Source organism: Megalopta genalis, chromosome 17 (assembly GCF_051020955.1).
Source record: "Megalopta genalis isolate 19385.01 chromosome 17, iyMegGena1_principal, whole genome shotgun sequence".
Lineage (NCBI taxonomy): Eukaryota > Metazoa > Arthropoda > Insecta > Hymenoptera > Halictidae > Megalopta > Megalopta genalis.
Genome location: NC_135029.1, coordinates 3,170,299 through 3,193,348, shown reverse-complemented (window position 1 = coordinate 3,193,348; position 23,050 = coordinate 3,170,299). Strand labels below are relative to the sequence as shown.

General features: G+C 37.7%; 2 protein-coding genes and 1 long non-coding RNA gene across 4 annotated transcripts; 1 reads left to right on the top strand and 2 right to left on the bottom strand.

Annotated features, from left to right (window-relative positions):
* Positions 1-268: 268 nt before the first annotated feature.
* Not11 (CCR4-NOT transcription complex subunit 11) lies at positions 269-3,994 on the bottom strand. Its single transcript, XM_033474715.2, has one exon. The coding sequence runs from the start codon at positions 2,103-2,105 to the stop codon at positions 732-734; it is 1,374 nt and encodes a 457-aa protein (XP_033330606.1). The 5' UTR covers positions 2,106-3,994; the 3' UTR covers positions 269-731.
* A 2,323-nt stretch (positions 3,995-6,317) lies between these two features.
* Positions 6,318-22,162, top strand: LOC117222793 (uncharacterized). Of its 2 annotated transcripts, none has more exons than XM_033474721.2 (4): positions 6,318-6,979; positions 11,828-12,075; positions 14,128-14,278; positions 15,110-22,162. In XM_033474721.2, exons 1-4 carry the CDS (start codon positions 6,847-6,849, stop codon positions 18,004-18,006), a joined length of 3,429 nt encoding a protein of 1,142 aa, XP_033330612.2. In that variant the 5' UTR covers positions 6,318-6,846; the 3' UTR covers positions 18,007-22,162. The 2 variants fall into 2 exon arrangements, with proteins under 2 accessions (XP_033330612.2, XP_076383326.1); XM_076527211.1 differs by lacking the exon at positions 6,318-6,979 and adding an exon at positions 10,628-10,650.
* On the bottom strand, positions 11,604-12,896 carry LOC117222794 (uncharacterized). Its single transcript, XR_004490762.2, has 2 exons — positions 12,797-12,896; positions 11,604-12,185 (listed from the first exon to the last, which is right to left on the bottom strand). It is a non-coding gene; the product is annotated as an uncharacterized LOC117222794 (long non-coding RNA).
* Positions 22,163-23,050: the final 888 nt, after the last annotated feature.

Sequence of the window (23,050 nt, the reverse complement as noted above, 5' to 3'; positions counted from 1 at the left end):
TAAAACTATTACTACTTTGTACATTGCACATGACTTTAAACAATAAAAATTAAATTTTAAATTTAAGTAAATAATGTTTCAAAGTTTATATCAAAGTATAAAATGTATCATTTATTTTCGTCTATGTTTGTTAGAATACAAAATGTATAATTTACATATGCAGTTACAGCATGCTTGAACATGTATATTCGTATACACAATATTTTAGCTTAAATAAAGAAATTGAGAGTGTTATAAAATATGCTTGAATACTACTAACAACATATAATCCAAATGTAAATAATATTCATTTTATTTCTGTTTATGTATAAGATCTGTTATTTATCATGATTATTAGAAAATAAATTACATCATTTTGTACAAAATACATTTAATCACCACTTTTAATTATCATTATAATAATGGAAAATCATAATTTCTTAAATGACTACATCTAGGGTACATTCTTATAAAAACTGTTTTGCTTTTTCCTTCTGTTTCTTTGATTGAAAATATTATTGTATTGGTAATCTATTAATTAACAAAAAATAAATGAATTACAGTCAATAATTTATTTACACATAACAAAACTATGTATAAAATTTGATTTACAATGCTCACTTTCAAAAAGGATCTCTACAGCATTACATTTCAAATCATTGAAATTTACTTCATCAAAAAAAAATACTTAAAAACATTTAACAGTTAATTAATCTATGACAAAGTAGTTAAAAAATTTGGCATTAATTAGACTAACACATGTCCAACTTATTATTAACAGTTGGCGCATTGAGTCCACCAATATCACCAGATTCAAGTTGTTTCAGAAGGCGAAACAAAGCTGCTGCTTCCCTGATACGACTAAATTCAATACAGAAGGCCTGTACTTCAATAAAAAGTTCTTTTACATTTATAATTTTATTCCTTATCAAGGATTGCAGAAAAACACAAACTAAGCGCACTAAACGATTTTGCATGTAACGATCCTTAATAGTCTCGCACGTGGAAATACAGTTGCTAATATATAAATGAACAAATTCTGTAGGTAGATCCACAGTAGTAGTTAACCTATTAACTACTTCCATTGAATGCAGAGACATTTCCATATTTACCAAAACACTTAAATATTCTGTTATTTGACTTGATTGCATAAGCTTCAGTAATACCTTGATTGCAATCATAGGATTATTTTCCACTAAATCTGGTAGTTTTCCTGGGGTAAGGCCAATATGATATACCAATTTTGGATCTCTGTCTAGTTCATCAAAAAGATGTTGTTGTTGCTGTAGCGTTACCACACGCTTAAAAGCCTTGCCCATTAATCTCCTAGCTTCTGCGCCAGCACAATTGGAAACACACATGTTACTATCATATTCAATTGTAAATTGGGAAGGTTCTGTGACATTGAGCCATGTCAATTCATCAAAAGATCGATAAAGTGGTGGTGCTAATCGTAGAAACTCAGGTCGATAACTTTCATAGCATAAAGGAGGATTATCATTATACATGAAATTCTCAGCCATAAATTTTGTTACATTCCTAGAAATATAATTCTGTGTGACTTTGGCATGATCCATATCAGGTAATATCACTGGATGTCCACATTTTGCTATAGCTGGTAATTCCGAATGACGTTCCATTAGCTGTGCTTGCAAACTACTTAAATCAATAGATTGTACAGATGTAAAAGACAACTCATCTACAATCTGTCTTGGAGTTTTCTTTAAGATGTCTTTTTGATTGTTTCCCAGCAAACTGATTAACAAGTTTTTTTCACATTGGGATAAAACTGGAATATGTCCTGTGAAATTAGTTTTTGAAACACTGTTGTTTATATCTTTCTGCGACTTTAACACCTGAATAAAAACAGGTGCAAAAGGTGTTGTAGCCAATGGTTCCCCTCTATAAAGGTCAAACAATAATGCTACTGCTATCACACGTTGAACACTTTTTGGCAATAAATCTATGTGTTGCAAGAAGAGAACCAATGTTGTTCCCACATTGAACCGGTCCTCTTTTCGAAATACTTGATGTAACTGGTTACATAGAGTTTCCAAGTTTGTGTCAAGGTTTTCCTCTTCAAGGATATCCAACAATTTTGTCAAACCGTTTGGCCTGAGCGTCATGTTTAGAATAGAATTTTGTCAAAAAATCTCTACGTCGTCGTCACATAACCTATGCACACTAACACGTTAATAATTTCTACTACTTAATAATTTCTCTGGTTATATAACATATATTATGTTATAGCATCTTGATTGTTGCTTTTCACAATAATATACATTGATACCTCAATTCCAGTGTAATGTTTCAGTTTCAAAATCATCAATTGTAGGTACTGTATTATAACCTGATATGTATATTTCAGATTTCACAGGTTACAACTGGATTTAAACTTGAATCAATTATGTTAACTAGATCCAAAATTTCTGTCAAATACGATGAACTGTTTCTTTTTTGTTAAGTAAAGTACATGATTAGTGTGCATGAAAAAAATAGAGTTACGAATAATCGCCACGCTATTCAACGTATACAAAGGTAACCAAACTACGGACCAATTTCTAAAGGGTTGGTGTGGCGCTAGTGAAATGTGTCTAAAGCGAATAACGATTGTCATTTCAAGATAAAGTTTGATTTATTATAGATACATAAATCTAAGTGAAATGTATTCATGAAAATATTTTTATTTTGTCAGCAAGACGTTAATAATACAAGAAAATATTTGTCATATGAAGGAAGCACAAAAATCCTAATGTGACATTTTAAACAGAATTCTCTGGCTGCAGCGCGCTCCGTTAGAGAGAATATGAGTAGAAATTGCTTTGCTCTGATTGGCTGACGATTCAATGCTAAGATAGAATTCACTGTGGATTGGTTACGCAGTAAAGTGGTGGGGATGCTTGCAAAAGCTAAGGAAAGTAGAAAAATCGTGCAAAACTTGAGGTATTACTGTACATGCATGTAATGACGGTACAATATGTCTGACCAATAAAAATATGCAGCAGATAATTTTAAACGTGAACTGTAATTGTTACATTGTATGTAACATGTATACTTCTAAATTATGTTCTCACAGTAATTAAGAGATTTTTAAATCTAAATGTTAACATTACTTAGTCAGCCAAGCCGGCTTCGATCAAATACATGTACAACTCTTGGTAGTGTTCATTGCGAGGAAATTTATGTGAATTTGGTGTCAAGGCTCTGCTTGCATATTATTCATAATACTTTAAATACCATAAATTAATCATTTTAAGCATCATAGTTTTTAAATAAATTCTACAACAATAAAAAAATGTTGATAAAGTGAGGAAACTTACTTCTGCTCACCGTGATCACAAGTACTCTTCAAAATTATTATCATCTATGGTATAACATTTAATGCCATCGACTACAGCGCCAAGCGCACATGGCCGTTCTGTCAATAATCTATTGCGCGCGCTGCTGTATGTGGGGACGTGGTTCCCCCCCAAATTGTTTAACTATTTTTGGGAATCGCCTAGCAGGCAACCATGGACAAACGAGGAAAGCTCAAGAAGCGCGATGAGAGTGTAGCGTCTCTTGTGGGCCAAAGAAGCCGCCGAAAACTTTCGAGAAGAAGACGGGATTGAAGCCGCTACGGATAAGCGACTTGGCGTTGTTGTTTCAAGATCTGCTTTTCGTTACGTCATGTGCATACATCTATATGCCAGATACGCTATGATGCGCTATACGTATGATGAGCACGCACTTTTGACTTACATAAAGAGTCAGTCTTATACAACGTCACCAGCTATCGATACGTACTTGCGTAGCATGGGTGACTTTACCGATGGGTGTGGAAAACACTTTAGACTGGAGCTTCCCGCGTGGCCAAACCTAAATGGAGATTTTGGCAAAATAAATCACGTCGGGGTCACCAATGTAGGGTTCGTGGTGAAATTAAATACGCCAGGTTCCCTACTATACGTGTGCACACTTCGAGGTTCAGAGGTGGAGAGCCACGAGGAGGAAAATGTGCTCCTCGTGATGGCGGCCAGAAAGCCGCCGCGCCTGCGCCATGCGCAGGCGGACGGAGTGGGGGAACCACGTCCCCACATGTAGGTTATGTTAATGCCATCTACTGCAGTATGCTGAGAACTAAGCAGTTTAAATATACACTTTAGTTCACCAATATTTATCTATGCGAGCTATTAAATATAATGGTATATTCGTATACAAATTATTGCATATAAACTGTATTATTATTACTTTATATTTTTTATATTGCTATTCTATATTTTCATATACCAATTACTATAACTGAAATATCGAATAAGAATATTCTGGAAGTGCATTTATATAATAGATGGAATTCAAATACTACAATCTACTTTGCGGTTTATTTATTATTTATTTTAAAAGGCTATGTATGTTTTATTTAATTGTTTTTCGGTTACACTAATCCGACCAAACTGAAATACCATTAATATTTTATTAAAAAATAACTCCCTTTTTAGTCTGGTATACATAGTATACCGTGGAGAAATTGACTTATCATTTATATTGTTTTGTTGTTCCGTAATATTCTAATAGAAGTTTGTTAACTTTTAATCTACTTAAAAGATGTGTGTGGTGCACACTTGATTAATATAATTAATAAAAGGGTTTGTACAAACATTTATTTATGTATAATAATTAATTATACATAATTTTACCATATTTTTGCTAACATAATACAGGAAGAAATTTCTGTTAGACACTTCACAAATTGTTATTTACAATTTCATGCTGTAGAGTTTCTAGCGTATAGAAATTAGACCGAGATCTAACGTATATGAATTAGGTGGAATCGTGTAGAAAACGGTACGTTATGATACGCTCGAAGTAATCAGGTTTGCTAAAGTCTGACATTGATTATCAAAGTTAACAATAGTTATTATAACAATAAATTTCAACTTTTCTTGAACAGAAATAGTATGTTAGTATATTAGTTGCATTCCATCTACTTACACTCTCATTTAATGATTTCGAATTATTTAGGGAAAAAATTTATGAAATTTATTAAATTGTACAAAAATTGTTCATAATATATTTGTAAATTTATAGTTTTAAATTTAATAAATTAAAAAGGAACGGAATGGTAGAAAAATCAAATCATTTCATGTCTTATAAAGATACTGTAATTAATTCGTTTTATATTTTTAATATGATTCTACCTAATAGCAATAATAAAAAAAATGTGATGAAATAAATTTATCGAAATTTCAACAAATAATAATAACAACTTGTTCTATTGAAATAAAAAAAATTTATTTATTGATTACGTTTGACAGTATTATCACTTTAGTTTATGAGTTTGACTGATATCCCTATCAAATTTTATTATTTCATTATTATAACTTTCAACTCATCATAAAGGAAAATTCAAATTGTGTATTAAATCTCATCTTAACAATTTCTTTATAAACAATAAATATAAATAATCCAAAAGTTAAAAAGATCGGACAACGTAATTACGTAATTATTAATGAATAGATATTAATGTAAATGTACTAAATTATCAAAAATATTTTGGATACCTTTATATGTATATTGCCAATAATCATAAATGTATACTACTAATCAACAATCACATTAATTGTGTTGTGAATTACTTGAATTCGAAAATTTAAAATTTTTTGAAGATCGTTAAAAACAAGATTGTTTTGTATTAAGCAAGGCGATACATTTATAATAATTCTCGTATCGGTAAGTACTTTGTTACAATTTACAGTATTTCCTGCGAAACAGTACAAAATTGTGAAAAATCTGTTCCAAACCTGCTGGTTTGCACAGATCCAGGCCATTCGTTCCACACGTACAATAAAATTCGATAGCTTAAAAACAGCTAGTTCGAGGAAAATATTTCACAAATTCAAGTTCGTTATTTGGAAAACGTTTCACCCGAATGTCTGAGTCGTACGGCAGCACACCCCATGCATCAGCAGCATACCCGACCAAAACTACGAATCTATCATTCGAAAAATCTCTTTCGCACGCTCCGAAGCGTTTCTTTAAAAATGGCTGTCGATCAAGGTTTGCGTTCTCGTTTAGTAAAAACCCCGAAAAAAAAGAAAGGATTCATTGAAAGGAGACACGAGATAGAGGGAGAGAGAGAGAGAGAGAGAGAAAGAGAGGTAAAAAAGAGAGAGAAAGAAAGAAAAAAAGGACGATCTTAATCAATACACGAACCGTTTCCTTACACGCCTACGGTTTGCATTCACGCAGCGCTTCTAGGCTAGGTACCAGAAAATACGGTCAGCTCTGAAATGGTGAAGGAATGCCGGGTTCCCCTTCTCCATGCTGATGCTGGTTCCACTCCTGCCCCCGGCCCTCCGTAAATCGCGTAGAGGTGGAATCCCCACCTCATAGGCAGAAGCACCTGTTGCGCAGCTACCTGTTTTACTCGATCCATGGGTCCGTTCTCTATCTCTCTCCTTCTCTATCCCCCACCCTCGGGGATAGATCGGTCTCTCTCCCTCTCCGCCAGATTCTCTTGGTCTCCGTCTCGCCCGGTTGCTCTCTGTCTCTCGTTCTCTTTCTTTTTCTCTCTGTCTCTCAGTATCGTGTACGGTGTCACGGCAGTAGGACGGTCTCCAATCGTGGTGGTGATTCTTCGGGTAAAGGGCAACGACTCGTCAGGTGAAAATAAATGTCTCCTTATGCACATCGCGCGGAGCCGCGGTGAACAGTTGCGGCCCGTAGTCTCCGCGACGGGTTCACCACGGGGAAATTCCTGACGCCGCGCGCGCGGGGAAACGCGAGTAACGGCCGCGGCTCGAGACGGGAGACGCGCGACAAGCGACGCGCACCGACCGCCAACTTGGAAATGCATCGGACAAGAAGAGTTTAAAGAAGAAAGGAGCAATGGAGGACGAGCCACGGGATACCTGTTTCGGGGCAGGAAGCGTGGCAGGGGCTGTGATCGGTACATTTCTCACGACGATACTGCTGCTGGTCGTCGCCGCGCTTCTTTACAGACAGTGGCGCAGGCACAAAGGTGAGTCGGCCACCCGATTTCGTTTTGCCCGAGCTCTCACCCCTGCCGAATTTCGAAATCGCTGCACCGCGACCGGCTACGGCGCCGACGACGACGACGACGGCGACAGCGACGTCAACTGCAACAGCGACGGCAGCGGAAACGCCGCGGTTCTGCGGCCCCGCGAGCCCTCGGCTCCCGAAGTCGCAGGCCGCGACACAGGGTCCTGCTCTCTCGCTGACAGATCTCAGGCGCGGCTAGGCTACGCGGCCAGCAGCGTTCGGGGATCCTGCGTGTCCGCTGGAGCGCGCTCTATTTGCCCGGTGGAAATTATCGCGGCAACGTTGCTCGACTGGTTCGGTCGGCTCATTCGTGGAATAAATGCTATTTTATCATAGAGGACAACGTGATTCGCGCCGTGCTCACCTATACTTGCCTATGCGTGTCGACGGGAAGAGGCGTATACAAGGTCCGATGGAATTTCTTGCGCAACAAAGTGGAATTTATTGCCACCCGTTCCCTGGAGCCGCCGATATGCTCCGAACGCACGCGAGAGAAACCTTTCGAACAACGCACCGAGGCACCTCCGACAGCCTTTTTTCCCCTGGCAACTTTTCTGTCGACCAACGTTTTCGGTTCGTCACGGGCCGGTAGACACGTAGGCATCGGCGGGTATAATTATGCAAAGAATTCGCTTGCGCATAACATCCTGTAGATCACGATGGGACGGTACCGTCGGGAATGCGCGGCATGGAACCAGCCGGAGACTCGACTCACGAGTCGAGAACGATCCGCGCACGGGGCGGCCGATCTATCGAACGGACCCGATTCTCGCCAGAATCGATGCCGGTCGAATTCGAAATCGTTACGTGCGCAGAACGAACGTGTATCAGCGCGTAAAACGACGGCGCAGCGCGGCGCGGCGCGTTCGTTACGGTGCACGCACGATCGTTTACGCTGTTGCGACGCAATTGATGCTTATGTCCACGCAAAAGGCAGGACCTTGGAGTGCCACCGGAGAGATACGATGGTACACGAAAGTCTCCAGCTTCGGTGCACATTGGAATCTCTCTGTATGTAGTCGTCGAACGGTGTTTACGGCCTACCACGGTAAAAACGTTTCTTCACGGAAAATGCATTCCGTGTCGTGGTCGTCGTGGATCGCTCGCCGGAGTGATACCAGTTATCGTGGCGTTGTTTTAGTGGAATGCGACGCGCGTAGAACGCCGAATACATACGGTGTGACGCGCGTTCGCTCCGATGCGATGGAGCCGGAGAAACCTCGGAATCGTTTCGATCCCGAGATCATCGTTCGACTGGTTCCCCTCGAATATGCAAATTCCCCGTAACGATACAGAATTCGGAGAGCACGAGTTTCATTTCCTGCTCCCTAGGAACCAAGTCGCGGAGAATGTCATAGTGAATGTTTTCGAGTACTGGCGAAACCACGTCTCTTTCACTGTCCAATCGTTAACAGCTTCGACCATAAGATGCTTCATTTTTTATCGTCTGCGAAACGCCAAACGAGTTTCGTCGAAATAGAAAAACCTGAGAATGCTTCCCGAGATATTTGCGAGAACGATTCGCTGGCTTACATTTTTAGACGAACGAATTTACATTGTCGCCGAATTTTGGAAATGCCGATAATCGTTCGTCCTACCTATCTGTATCATGATTAGTATATTATTATTATATTAGTATATAAAGAGGTCACAATAACTTCCACGTTTACGTTTCCAGAATTGTTCGTGTATAAATACGGAAAATAGAATTGCATGCATTAGAGGAAACATAAAAAAAACATTTGAAATTTCCTAAGGAAGAATTTCTTAGGTGCGTGATATGTTATTGGATTAAACTGTTATTCGATTAAGTAAGCAGAAAAACAGCTGAAAACAATAACATCGTGTAATTATATCCATTGTAAACGATGCTACCCGGCGTATCGAGTTACCGCACACCGGATAAATGTGACTCTCTCTCTCTCTCTCTCTCTCTCTCTCTCTCTCTCTCTCTCTCTCTCTCTCTCTCTTAAGATAATCAGAGACTCCAATAATAGAGATTTTATTACAATTAAAAACATTTCATTCAGGCTGAAAACAGTTCGATAATATCTTCGTTATCGGTGCGTTAGCAGTTCGTAATCTTTTGCATTAAGTAAAGAAGTCACGCGCTGCCGTGCCAAATAATTTACGTTTTAGGAAAGATATTACGCAAAATACACGTCTTGGAGAACACATTACGCAAAATATACGTTTCAGTAAACGCATTTTACGTAGAAAGTATTTTATACAATTTGTTAGTCTATGTTTAGCGACAATTCAGCTACTAAAACGCTTCGCTTCGTATAAACAAAATCATTTGGTTGTTTACACATTTAAATCTGTACTAATGAATGAATAATGAACAATATGTAGCAAAGGCAATATTAAAGAAGTTATAAGCCACAGAATCGTATTTTACAGTGACACGGGAGTCTTGTGAATGAAAAACATAAAATACCGGTCGTCTCAAGGTTGTTTGTGTATTTTCTACAAAAAATTCAGTCCACTGAGTCATGTGTCGTTATCAGCAGGAGGCACTTAACTATTATTAGTTTGCACGGGCGATACATTATAACAACAAAACAGTTGAAACGAATGCGTACTCGAATGTAAAGATTACGCGATGATTAATAGAGATCTAGTGATATTGACCTCTAACGAAAAAATCAATTTATAGTGCTCTTCAAAAAAGAATTCTATAGCAGACTCGGATAATATAAATCCATTGAGGTCGATAGACATCGAATTGAGAAAAAAAAAATTCGTATGTAGAAATTAACACCTTGAAATACTACAAGAGAAAGACATTTCTTATTGCTACGTTGAAGCCAGTTGCTCCGTGTTCATAACATTCTTTTCAATTTCTAAATTATTCGAATCGCGAAATATCGCGCAAACATTTAGATTAACGAAGCAGAAGGTTACTACTAACTGAAGCACATACCTTTCAGGCAAGCGCATTTTTTAACATCAATTAGTTCAAGTCTAGTGCCTTTTTAAAATGCATCGAAGAAATGCTTTATCGAATTCTTTAAATGCATATCAGTGGGTACTGTTAAACACGTCTCGTTCTATCGTTTCGATAGAATTCATGTTCCAAATATGACTCACAAGTGAATTGCGGATCTTTATGCAAAATAAGGATCGTATATACCAATTGCAAGAAGCAGTAATCAGTTAAGAACGATCTATCTGCTTGTTCTTAAATTTCTCGAATCTTTCTACTGTTCTGCATTTGTTGTACTAATTTTTTTTTTCGTAAATGCAAACAATCTACTATAAGATAACGTAGAATTTTCGCGGTATTCTCAGAACTCGAAATTTTAAATGAAAGCGTAATCTTCATTATACGTTGACCGTCCGATATTAATAACAACAAAATGCACACAAAGAACCGATTAGAATAATGTACTGTTAGAATGTGCACTTTGGAAGCGCCACAATGGAATGCTTAATTCTTGATACGTGCATACGTGTATGCTGCCTGCATCACCTTGCTAAACGTACTAAATAAGTATAAATCTGCTCGATGATATCACCGTTTACGATGACATAAACTACATAATAACGAAACCGATGGGCCGTAAGCAACGTTCTCTCTCCTCGAAGCATTTTTGAAGTCTCCGAAACTTTCCTAAACGGTGTTGCGTAAGTTTTCTACGCTGATTACACGTGCGTTTTCTTCTAAAATCTAGTATCTACAAATCGCGTAGAAGTGAACCGAAAGTGTCGTGGCAATCGTGTACAAGTATCTTGATATCATTCGCTCGAGACACACCTAACTCTCGGCAGTTCTCCTGCCATAGTGGAACTCCACTTTCTTGCCGCTTATTAAGGCTCATCTGCATATGAAAAATGGCCATAAATGAGCTCAAGTAAGCGGAATCGAATAGCTCGAGCACTGTTCAGAACGAGGGAGCCAAAAACAATTTGAGAAACGTCGGCAGAACTTACTAAAATATTGTTCGTTACTAGCCCATTGTCAATTATCGGAGCCCGATTTCGAGAAATTTGATGAGAAACGAATCTTGAATCAGATGTTGGCAATCGCGGCATCATTTTACGATAATAATTCATAGACGGTTTTGTCCATAAATATAGACAGATCAGTGGTTCGTGGAAAAAGCTATTTGCTACGCGTTTGCATAAGTCGCATGTTTTCACAAATTTACACATTTCTTATTTCACGAGATATCTACTATAATAATCACATATACGGTCATTACGTTCTAGCAGTATTTGTCTCATTAGCAAATACACACTATAAACATGATGACCTATTAACCCACATAAAATCGTTGTGCCACATATGATCGGACGTTATTCTTAAAATAATAATGCATTGTACCTAACACATTTTTAGGTATTTTCGTACCTTGTACCCTATTCAAAAAAGTTACCCAACGTTTTTAATTTAGAAATAACAATTCCATTATCGCGTGCAACACTCTAAGACATTTGAAATTCCGCTCAGCTTTATTTTATACGCTTTCTTAACAAATTTCTTGTTAAAAAATTCATATTGTATTGTCAAATAGGTGATACGCGAAGTTATAATTTAATAAAGAATGAAATGTTAAACATGAAAATGCCAATAGTCATTAATTCCAGTAATTTTTATTAACCATTCTTTGTTACCTACATTATTCAGCTGAGAACTTTTAAACGTACTTCAACCATAAGTAGTAAAAATTGGATAAAAATGTAGTAAAAATGGTAAGAAAGACAGAGACGATAGAAATTAGGACAATAGAAAAATTCACGGTCTAAGGATCTTTCTAGCGAGTTCAAGTAGAAAATAAATGCTTAACAAAAATTTGTTCAGGGAAACATCTGGTACTCGTAACGGACCCAGAGATCGTTGAAGAAGCCTATGCCTTCGACAATCCGTGTTTCAAGGATGTCACCGTGTCGACGGCTAATCGAACTCGAGAAGGCGTGGTATCTATGGCATCCGGCGGCGACACTCCAGGTAAAGATTCTGTACGATGGTCTACATCTTGGACGTCCTTGGGTCTAGGATCAACTAATCGCAACGATAAGCGAAAACCTCTCGACGATTCTTATGTCGGCGTAAGTACTTTTCTTGTCCGATTCTTCGATTCAGTCAAGCGACGAGCTTTTTTCAAACAGATTTCCGGCTTTTATGCGCCAACCATTCGCCGCATAAAAATTCGTACAACCTGTTAATAATATTTTTAGAAATATTTTTCCTTGTGCCGCAATGGTTACTCGTAAAACAAGTTATTTAAATATTTGAATGACTATGGAGAACAAGAATAAGATCGAAATACGCGGAAACATATTTAAACGGTTGTAAAAATGAGAATTTCCCACCTATTCGTGTAATGCTTTTAATGATGGAATTCTCAATGGCGAAAACAAAATATTCATAAGGAATATCGTTTTTTAATATCTATACAGAACTTTATTTTAGTTAATATTTGATACAGATTAATTTCACAATTAACGCACTAAATATTAATAAATCTAGTTGGAAAATATGTGTAATGATAAATCACATTAACGAACAAGGTGACGATATTTATTTGATCTAAAAGAAAATACTTACGTAGCCCTGATATAAGTTCATATGTTTATTGTTTTAGATCTCAATTTTTATAGATATCACTAATGCAATCTTACAGTGATTTTCAACAAATTTTTAATAATTTTAACAGATGTCTCAACAAACATACTTACTTGCAATTTAGTCACGAGGTTTAAAAAGTTTGGTAGAATGGGATGGTAAATACGTTAATAATATATTGAAAATGATAGAAAATTTCCTTACGCAACATTTCGGTTTTGTAAACGCTGAATTGAAAGTTTGCCGCATCTGCGACGTACTGAATAAGAATCTATTAGTGTGTCTGTTCATTACTCGCTGTTTCTACTTACTGTAAGCACGATCGCACGAGAATGAGATAAATACATTCCGTGTCGATTTTCCCGGCAACAAACCGGTATACGAACAAAATTTATTCGTCGTGCATTTTCTGTCGTGACTTGACAAAAGGACACACAAATCTACCCCGCTTAGAATGTTCAATAAGGTTATTCACATAGAATATGCAAGATATATATATATATATATATATATATATATATATATTGTAAAGAAAAACTGTTTGCTTCTACATGTCTTTTACTTTTCTGTGGTTGGAATAGTAGCTATTTTTCTTGCGAAAGGAATCTTGAAAGATTTCGTTTTATTATTTGCGATTAAATAAATAAATTATTCACGGTTGCACAATTATATATATATATATATATATATATATATATATATATATATATATATATATTTATTTATTTATTTATTTAATCGCAAATAATAAAACGAAATCTTTCAAGATTCCTTTCGCAAGAAAAATAGCTACTATTCCAACCACAGAAAAGTAAAAGACATATAGAAGCAAACAGTTTTTCTTTACAATAATAATAATTATAATAATACAGAAAACGTATACTCCATTTTAAATTAAATGTGCTCCTTAATTATTCAAATGAATCATTCATTAAAAACGTCATTTCCATAAAATAGTTCGCGAAGATCTAAATTTGAAACAGACAATGAAAAGTTGTTGTTAAACAGAAATGATCGTGGCTTCGTAATACACACAAAGGAGAACTTTATTTCGATATTCCAAACGCACTAACAAGTATTTGGCATGACCAAATTTGGCAGTGCGTACAGTTAATCTAGCTATGGCCGATACGTGCCTCCTCTGCGTTTCTCGGCGAAGAGGAAGTCCGTTGCGTATAAGTTGAATTACAATGTTATCGTCCATTATTTTCAATTACGAATGTGACTACGGTTTTAATTACCCTTCGCATGCTACATGAATAATCTTAATCGCGTCAACAACAAAATTCTATTGTTTCTACACACTTTTATTTCTGTTTGTTATACGATTTAAATCAATTTCAGGAAAGAATATAATATTCAGAAAAGAACACTGTGCTTCGCCAATATTTACCTCATTCCTAGCGAAGTTTTTAAAAGATGATACACATTTTTAAAAGAAGCATACGTTTTTAATTATTTCCATAAATGTTGTGCAAACTAAATTAGGGAAATATTAAATTGTTATTTATAAAACATAATTTTCTTTTTCGCAGCCTAAAGCCACCAAGGTCAGTGTAGTCAGCTTGAAGAGCCGGGACTTCACAGGACTTGGATTTAATATTTGCGGCAACATGAGGGAGGGTATTTTTGTTAAAGACCTCCTACACCGTGGGCCTGCATCAGAATCTGGTCGAATACACCCTGGTTAGTAATTTTCTATAAGTGTCGTAGACCTCTCTTTACACCAGCTAGACCCCAGATCGTGGTAAAATCTACTGTTATTTTGATGTTAAAAAGTAACATACAGTAAGTACAAAGCATCTTCTTATTCACTTGAGTTCTAAAAATACCAAAGTTATTAAAGAACAGTGTCTTTCAAATTCTTTGTACTATTTTATTGCTTTGCATTTGATCTACTCATTTTTGTCGTAAATGCATAAAATCTGCAGTCCATTGATCACAATTGTTTCAAGCTCAGCAGCGAATGGTTCATTAGTGTTGATAAAAATGATATAACCAAGAGACATGATTACTAATACTGACAACATAGAACATAAACAATTTCTTGATCTTATTGTTATTATCGTTATTACTATATTACTGTATTATTATTTCCATTATTGTTGCTATTTTATACCGTTACTCAGCCCCCTATTACTAATATATTATCGTTAATAACGCTATTGGAACATTCTCTGTAATAATTTCTATTATTATTGAAGTATTAAAGGTCTTTTATTGTAAAAAGTCCACGTACTCTTTTATTATCGACGACTTTAATAACACTAAACGTTGCCTTGCAGACGTTTTTGCTAAGACTCGCGAGACCTAAAAACGATTTTATCGACAGCCTCGGCTTGCTTAGTATGTAATGAAATAACAACAATAATTTCCAGTACTTGTTTTTACCACAAGGTGAGGATAATTAATTCTAGCGTTTAAGATAATCTGTGTCCAGTCGCATTCAATCGCAAAATAAAACAACTCAAGTTAGACGGCAACTGAGAGCTGATCGAGTATTGTATATGATTCCAGGGGATCGCATCGTCAGTGTAAAAATTAGTTTCCGAAGCATGGTGTACGAGGACGCCCTAACGATCCTAAGTTACGCCTCGCCGTACGACGTGAAACTCGAAGTCGAAAGCGGTGGCACTGGATCGAAGCCGACCACGTTGCTGAAGAAAACCGTCGGCCCTAGTGGAGCCAGGATCTGCCATCCTTTGTACAGAAGCCAATCGATTCCGGAGCTCTCGCAGTCGAAATGCGTCGCGAAAAGGCTGTTCATCGTCGATCCGAACGAGTCGGTGAACTCGAGTTACTCGACGATGAACTCGACGTTGAAGTCGACGAAATCGACGCCGATCAACCAGTACGAGAAACGTCAGGACGAGGCGAAGAGCAATCACCAAAAATTCGGCATCAAAGTTCTGCCGGCGCTGGACGGCACGGTCCACCGTATCGAGAATCAGAACGAGCACAACACGAATCTCGAGAGACGGAACTCGAAGAAGCTGGACACGGAGAAGCACCTGTCGAACACGGGCAAAGGTTTTCACGTTGGCGACAAGAAGGAGGAAGCTCAGCGTCAACAGAACGCCCAGGCGTTAAGTACACCGAAGGCGAGGACCGAGGTCTCCGAGAACCACGGCGCGGATATGTCGTCGAAGGATGAGAGGGACGGAGACACGACGATTCACATTCCCTCGGAAGTGCCCGCGGAAGTGCATAACGCAGCCATAGCCGCTCGCAGAAACCGGAAAAATAGCTCGGAGCTATTGAGTCCGCAGAAGAACGTCGAGACCGTTGAAACGGACGACCAGAAGAATGTACAGAAGAACAAAAGAAAAGCGCCGCAGCCGCCGAAGGGCAACAGCCACGAAACTGAGCAAGCGTCTCCCGCGAAGAAGGACGCCGCGACAAAGGGGCACGAATCGAGGAAAGAGGACGAGATCAACAGTATCACCGATTACGCGGAGTCCCTGACCGATTACGTGAAAAAAGTGCGCGACGACACGGAGAAGCCGAATTCGCGAGGGGACCAGAAGATGGAAGGTCTAATGATCGACGCCAGACATTCGGAGTCCGACACCGACAGCGAGATACAAAACAACTTCACGACCATCGAGCTGAACTCGGCCGACATCACCATCCACCGGACACCGATACCGGAGACGAACGACGACGACGACGAGGATGACGTTTACAGGAAAGCTGCGAGCTTGGGCGACCTGTCGAAGTACGAGTGCAGAACGTCGGCGACCTTGGAGAGGGCTCAGAGCTTGGACATGACGGACACCGGCACGAAGAAACGCAAGGCGCCACTTCCGCCGGAGGATATTAACGAGTCCACCGAGGACTTGACCAAGCTCGATCAGATGGACACATTCGACAGGCGGCTGCTGAAGAAGTCGAGCGAGTGGGGCAACCTGGAAGACGTGGTGTGGCGCAAGAAACACGATCACGACGACAGGCCGAAAAAACTGAGGACCATGAAGACTGGCAGCGATTCTTTGGAACGGTCAAAGTCCGCTATAGAGATCAAGCTGAAGGACGACAGCGTTGCGCTGAAGGAAGAAGCTGCAGGAGACGATGAAACCAGCATCGAGCTGTTCAATCTACCTCTAAGCAAGAGACTCACGGAAGAATTTATTCACGCGGAGCGAATGTTCAATCCTGACGAGGATAACTCGTTGGCTAGAATCGTCAATGACGGCACCGTCGTCAAAAGTCCGACTCCGGACGAGATGGAGCGGAAGTTCATAGAAAGAACATCGTTGCCCGACGATTTCACCGAAGACGCTGCGGCTACGGAGGATTCCTCGGACGAAGAGGAAAAACCGGTGAACAAGGACTTCGCTAAAGCCTTGAAACACTTCGAAGCGTATGCGGAGAAGTCGCCGAGCTTCTCGGAGTCCTCGAAGTTCGACCCGTTCCGCTTCAAGAGCTGGAAGGACGACGGTTCGCTATCGGACGGCAACGAGCCGATTTCTTACGCTGGGAAGAAGGAAGTCGAAGAGGAGCCGGCGACAAAGGTAACCGTGAAGAGAGGCTGTCACGTGTGCTCGGACAACTGCAACCGCCACGAAGCGTGCAAGAAGAGAGCGTTCTCCTCGAAACGGTCGTCCACGCCGATACCCTTGCAAGAGTACTCGACGAACTCGGCCGAAGGCAATGGCGCCGATTCGATGACGATCCAGGACGAAGAGGTATCGAACTCTATACCGCATCCGCACGGTGCGACGCTAAAGCACAGAGAGAACGTCAGCGAAACATCGTCAATCGACTTCACTTTGCCGACGAAACGCGTAATCGAAGTCCCGACTAGTCAAAGGATCGAGCGAGAGAACGACGAGGACGAGGATGGTTACGAGTTCGGATCCGGTGTGACCGTGAGCAGCAAGAACTTGTTCGACCGCGACTACCGACGCAACATTAACAATATCAGTGTTTCCAGTGGTGAGAACAGTGAGGACAGCGGCCTGGTCGGTGAGTCGATGGACTACAATCCGCAGGACTTCGACAACCGGCCGTCCCTGCCGAACACGCCGATGCCGCAGAAGATGACGTACATCACGGAGATCAAGCTCTCGCCGAATAGGGAGAAGCTCCAAGGCGACGTCGAGGAGAACAGTGACACGCTTTGTATTATGGGCGGGAAAGAGAGGAGACCAGGCCAGAACGAAATCAAAACGACGTCGAACGGGAAGACCTCGAACAAGAAGCCCCCGGTTCCTCCTAGAAGAACGGACATGGCCAAGACGAATAAAAAGGGGAACGCCGAGAAGCAGGTGATCTATGTGTCCGAGTACAAGCCCAGCGAATCGAAGACCGCCGACGACTCGGACTCGAATCAGGAGCTGAAGCAGTCGGACTCTGCTGCGAAGAAGCTGGAGCAATGGACGTTTTTAGAGGACAAAGAACAAAATCGATGAAGATCAACCAGTGAGTCTAAGGATCGGGATTGTTGCTCGGTTGTTGAGAGACGTAACAGTTGTTCGACAATAACATTCTAATGTACAAGTCTTTTTTAATTTTGTCTTTAATATCGAGATGACATTGAACGCGTTTATAAGCTGGATGTTCATGGCTTCGGCGCAGATTGTTATCGTCTTACCATTGGAAATGTTTGGCAGATAGTACGATCAGCAACAGGAATTTATATAACGTGAACATGAGGAACAATTCTGGTATATACTGTACTCAGCCTTTATCGCACGGCCGAATCAGATGTCGATCGTTATTATTATACGTACATGTTACATGTATTGTGCTCATCCTAAATAGATCTGCTCTTGAACTAGTCGAAAAAAAATTTCTTTCTTTATTTAGTATCTTCTTCGCGATTCCCCGAAAAGACTGGCTCTTGTTTAAAAATGTGTGTTTTTTTTTGATGTTTTGATAAAAGCGTTTATCGTTGTAATTAAATTGTATTTATTTCTCGACGTGTTTCTCTTGTTTCTTTTTTGTTTAAAAAAAAAAATATCGTAATTAGAGTTTGTATTATACGGAAATTTTCATGCTTGTAAGGTAGTGCAGTATTATGTGGCGTCACGTGTGCTGTTTATCGCATATGTATGCAGAGTTAACGTGTACCCTGCTCTTACATGTAGATTTGTATTGTACCGCTTTTTAGACCCGATGCTAGGAATTCCAATTATGTATATTGGTACAAGGATTAGTAAGTACACATGTTATCACTAGACCTCGGATCTTCATGCACTCATGGCATACACAGATTTTTCAAATGCAAGAAAACGTGCAAGTTAACAAGGTCCAATAGCCTTTTGATTTTCTTTTTGTAATCGTTTTGATGACGACGGAAGCATTTCTTCAATTCGAATATATTTGTAAATTAAATCAATTCGAGATTTTGCGTAAAGATCCGCAGTCTAATCACCGTATTACTTGATTCGATTTTTTCGACGAAATTGTGTATAATCAAATTCTTTGTAATCTCCTCTGTAAAATACTCTTTTTTTATCGAGAAGTACTAAACGACTTAATTACGAAACAAATAAAGTGGTGACTAGACTGCGGATTTTCTATACTTCGGACAAAAATTGGTATACCAAATGCAAAACATTAAAAGAATTTCAAAATACTATTATATTATTTTCAACTCGAAGAGAAATAAATGTCTATGTAGCTTCTGTATTTTACAAATAATGCAGGCAATGCTTATTTTGCATAGGAATCCGCAGTCTAGCGATGACTTAAATCCCGTTCCTCAATTTTCCTCGTCGAAAATAACATCGGGTCTCAAAAGTAATTGCTTTGAGTTCTTTGCAACGTGTTATTAACCTGTATTTGTTTTTTGTTTATATGCTCGGAGTACCAGTTACACGTAAATATACATATATAAAGGAGGTACGTGTTGCGGCATAGGATATGTAAGATATGTCCCAAAAATATCATATATTCGATTAACGACGCGTTTAGGTAAGGAAATAACGATTGTTGACAGTTTTATATATAGTGTATGTGTTTTACATGGTTGCAATATTATTGTGTGCTATTATTTAGTCATAGTCGGTCAAATTTCAAACACGAGAAACTCTCGAATTCATTTATTTTATTTTATCTTGTTACTGACAGAGTTAAATTTTATAAAGCCTTGAACTTCTTAAACGTGTAATAGGACTTTTTATTAACTAAGTTCTTTTTATTTCTATTATGGTCGTGTTAAACAATAAGTGGACAACGATAAAACCGGCACATAATGTTGTGTAGATATAAAATTGTGTAGTGATTTTATTGTGGTCGTAACTACAGGTTGACATGATCATGGAATTGTAACATTTTCAAGACTATTTGATGACAAAAATGAGCAATATATTGTGAAAGGATTATTCTCGCACGTTCTCTACCATACGTATGTATACGAAATTATTATTTGCGATGTAAAGAAATCAAAACAGAATGTTTACAATCTGAAAGTTTGTTGAGGATAGTATGATAGAAAACGTGTGAATTTATGGAAGTTAAGTAATGAAGTTAATCACGTGAGTCTGTAATCCCATGAATTTCGAGTGGTTCAAGGACTTCTAGCGTGTAACAATATTTACATAATTCTAGAATATAGTTATCAGGGTGCTTCTAAATTATGTAATAAAATTTATACGGATATTTTACTATGCAAGTGTATAGGTAGTGGTCGAAACAAAGTTCCAAAGACTCGAGGGTAACGAACTTAATCATCAACTGTGTGCAAATTAACTGGAATTCGTAAGCGATCAATTCTGAGAGCCTTTTTAAGAGTATATATTGACGTATATAATTATTAACTAATTCATACACGTATCTTATGAAGTAACGAAAATTCGGAACGATTACTCGGTAAAAGTGTGCAATAATAAGAAAATATGTCTTTCACGTTAATACTAGGAATAGATGCAGAAATTATCTAGGATGAAAAAGATATCGCAACTCTTTGTTGTTAGAAATACTAAAATTGTTGTTGTTTTAAATATCGTTGAAGCTTTCGATCAACGAGCATCACGTAACGCGAATGCAGGAAAATAAAAGCGCGAAATTATTTACAGAAGGTCCTCGTATCTCATATTGCATTTTCTGGTATAATTGTATAACGAAGTCAATTGAGATATACATATTTCTTATATGCAGTCGTCGTTGTGGCTCGAGGACAGCTTCCATTTCGAATTACCATGTTTTAATTGAAGCACTTTCTTTTAATGGAATTCGTGTCCGCGCACATTGGTCGTAACATACGAAAAGCGTATTTTATAATTTTGAACTTCTTACTAGATTTTGCGATTGTAACATTCGATAAGTAACGATATTGAATTCATTGTAATTTACACGAATAAGTAGAATTTTCAAACTGTACTTCTTGCGAACCCAATTATATGATAAAACGTTCTGGTGAATTGTAAATAAATCCTTTGAGCAGAGCCAACACATTGAAACCAATTGGATATTTATGGAAGCCACCACTGCACGTTACCTCATAATAGATAAACGAAATTCAAAGGTAACGAACATCGTTAGTTAGTAGTTATTTATCGATACTTAACTATTAACATGATATTTGTACGTCGTAGATACGCTATAGTTAGGGATAATACGACAATAAACATGAAGACGATGTATAATAATTTAATACTCATAGTCAAAATTGTCTGACTTCAATACACACCATAATATGTATTATAAGTACATCAATAATTGTTACGCGAGGTGGTTGAATCATTTCAACAATATGTTCATCTGAAAATAACTTGGAACGAATTGTATCAAAAAATCAAATCGTAATTAAACTTCTCGTATTTAAAAAGGCGGGTTTAGTAAACTCTATTGTTCGACAAATAAATTATTCAATAAAAGATAACAATAACGACACTATGTATTGTAAAATTTGCTTCGAAATGCAAAATATTATTTGGAACAATCTCATTATAACAATTTCAATCTCTAAATATGATAGTCACCGTTACCAAAATATCGGCCATACCATGTGCAATAACTTATCAACACAACAAGTGTTAGTTGCAGGCTTAAGCTACAAACACAACACGGCAATCATTGTTATTTTCGAGCACACTGTTTTGCAGCATTGCGGCAGTACGTGCTCGCACAAGTAGAACTAACACGTTACAAATGTCCAGAGATTAGTTTAAAAGTTAGTAACGGCTTATAAATATTAATAACCGTGGCAGTGTATCTCGAAGAACGTGCGATTCGTAATGCGATATTGTTGGGACATGTGCGATTTTTGGCACATTGGTGATGCTCGGACAGCTCGATCGACACTAACTCAATGCGAAACATGAAGAAGGTGTTCAAATAATCGAAATCGTTTTGAACTTTTGTAAAAATAGAAATCCCCACAGTAATGGTCGTTGTGGCGCCCGAAATTGTTAAATTGTAGCTTAGTTTTAAGTTGTAGAGGTAACATGAAGCGAAACTGCGGATCTAATAATAAAACGCTCGAAAATGGCGTTATTATTATATACAAATGTATCATATCTTTATTACTTTATTAACATATTGTCGTTACACGTAAGAAATAAATATGGCAATTCAAAAAGTATTGTCATCTTCAAAATGCAATATAATATTTTTTTTTAATGAACATATTTTTAATCACCTAACATATACTACCCTAACATATGCTACGAGGAATTTGTAACAATTACAGGAAAACCATTCGCGTATTATTTTAAACTGTAAACGATGCAGTTTCAAACTCTGTTAGGAAAACATAAACGATCGTTGTACTGTTTTATATGAATCACATCAGAGTCAAAGTATTCATTTTATAACTGAGAACTTTATGAATATAAATTCTTTACTATCTTATTTAAATATTTATCCTGTTATATTACACAAAAGCGAAGACACCAACTATTTTATAGTGTGACGCGATGTAAAAATGATAAGGTAACAACAATAAATTTTCTAAGTGGTTAACAAAATTTAACTTATGCCAAATACATTTTTCAATCAATTATATTGTTTACTGCATATTGTTTATTGTCGTATCTACACAGATGTATACATATAGCACTATAGTCGATATAACATAATCATAATCATATACAGAATACACATAACCATAAACAGAATCATACTTTGAGGACAGAAGGATTTTTACATCCAGGATCATTTCAAGTATTTTATAAATAATAACAAAATGAGTGACTAAAATTTATATCGAATTGTATACAGGGTGTTCCACAATTATTTTAACAGCCTTGACATAGCCTTGACATAACCTTGACATGACCTTGACATAACCTTGACATATCAAGGTTATATGAAGGTTAATATCAAGGTTATGTCAAAGTTATTGATAATATTCTCCATATTTCTCTAACAAACATATCTCTTACGTCCTTTAACACGATTATTATTTATTAAATTAGCTTTGCGAATCATTCGTTGAACTGTGTTCGGACACGGAATTATTTAAATTAAAATATCATTTACGTACTTTGTTACGGAATTATTTATTAA

Excerpts from the sequence above, each read along its gene's own strand:
- LOC117222793 (XM_033474721.2), top strand. The coding sequence starts at position 6,847 with ATGGAGGACGAGCCACGGGATACCTGTTTCGGGGCAGGAAGCGTGGCA. Across the intron at positions 12,076-14,127 it reads TCGACGATTCTTATGTCGGC|CCTAAAGCCACCAAGGTCAG; the intron begins GTAAGTACTTTT and ends TCTTTTTCGCAG. Across the intron at positions 14,279-15,109 it reads ATCTGGTCGAATACACCCTG|GGGATCGCATCGTCAGTGTA; the intron begins GTTAGTAATTTT and ends ATATGATTCCAG.
- Not11 (XM_033474715.2), bottom strand. The coding sequence starts at position 2,105 with ATGACGCTCAGGCCAAACGGTTTGACAAAATTGTTGGATATCCTTGAA.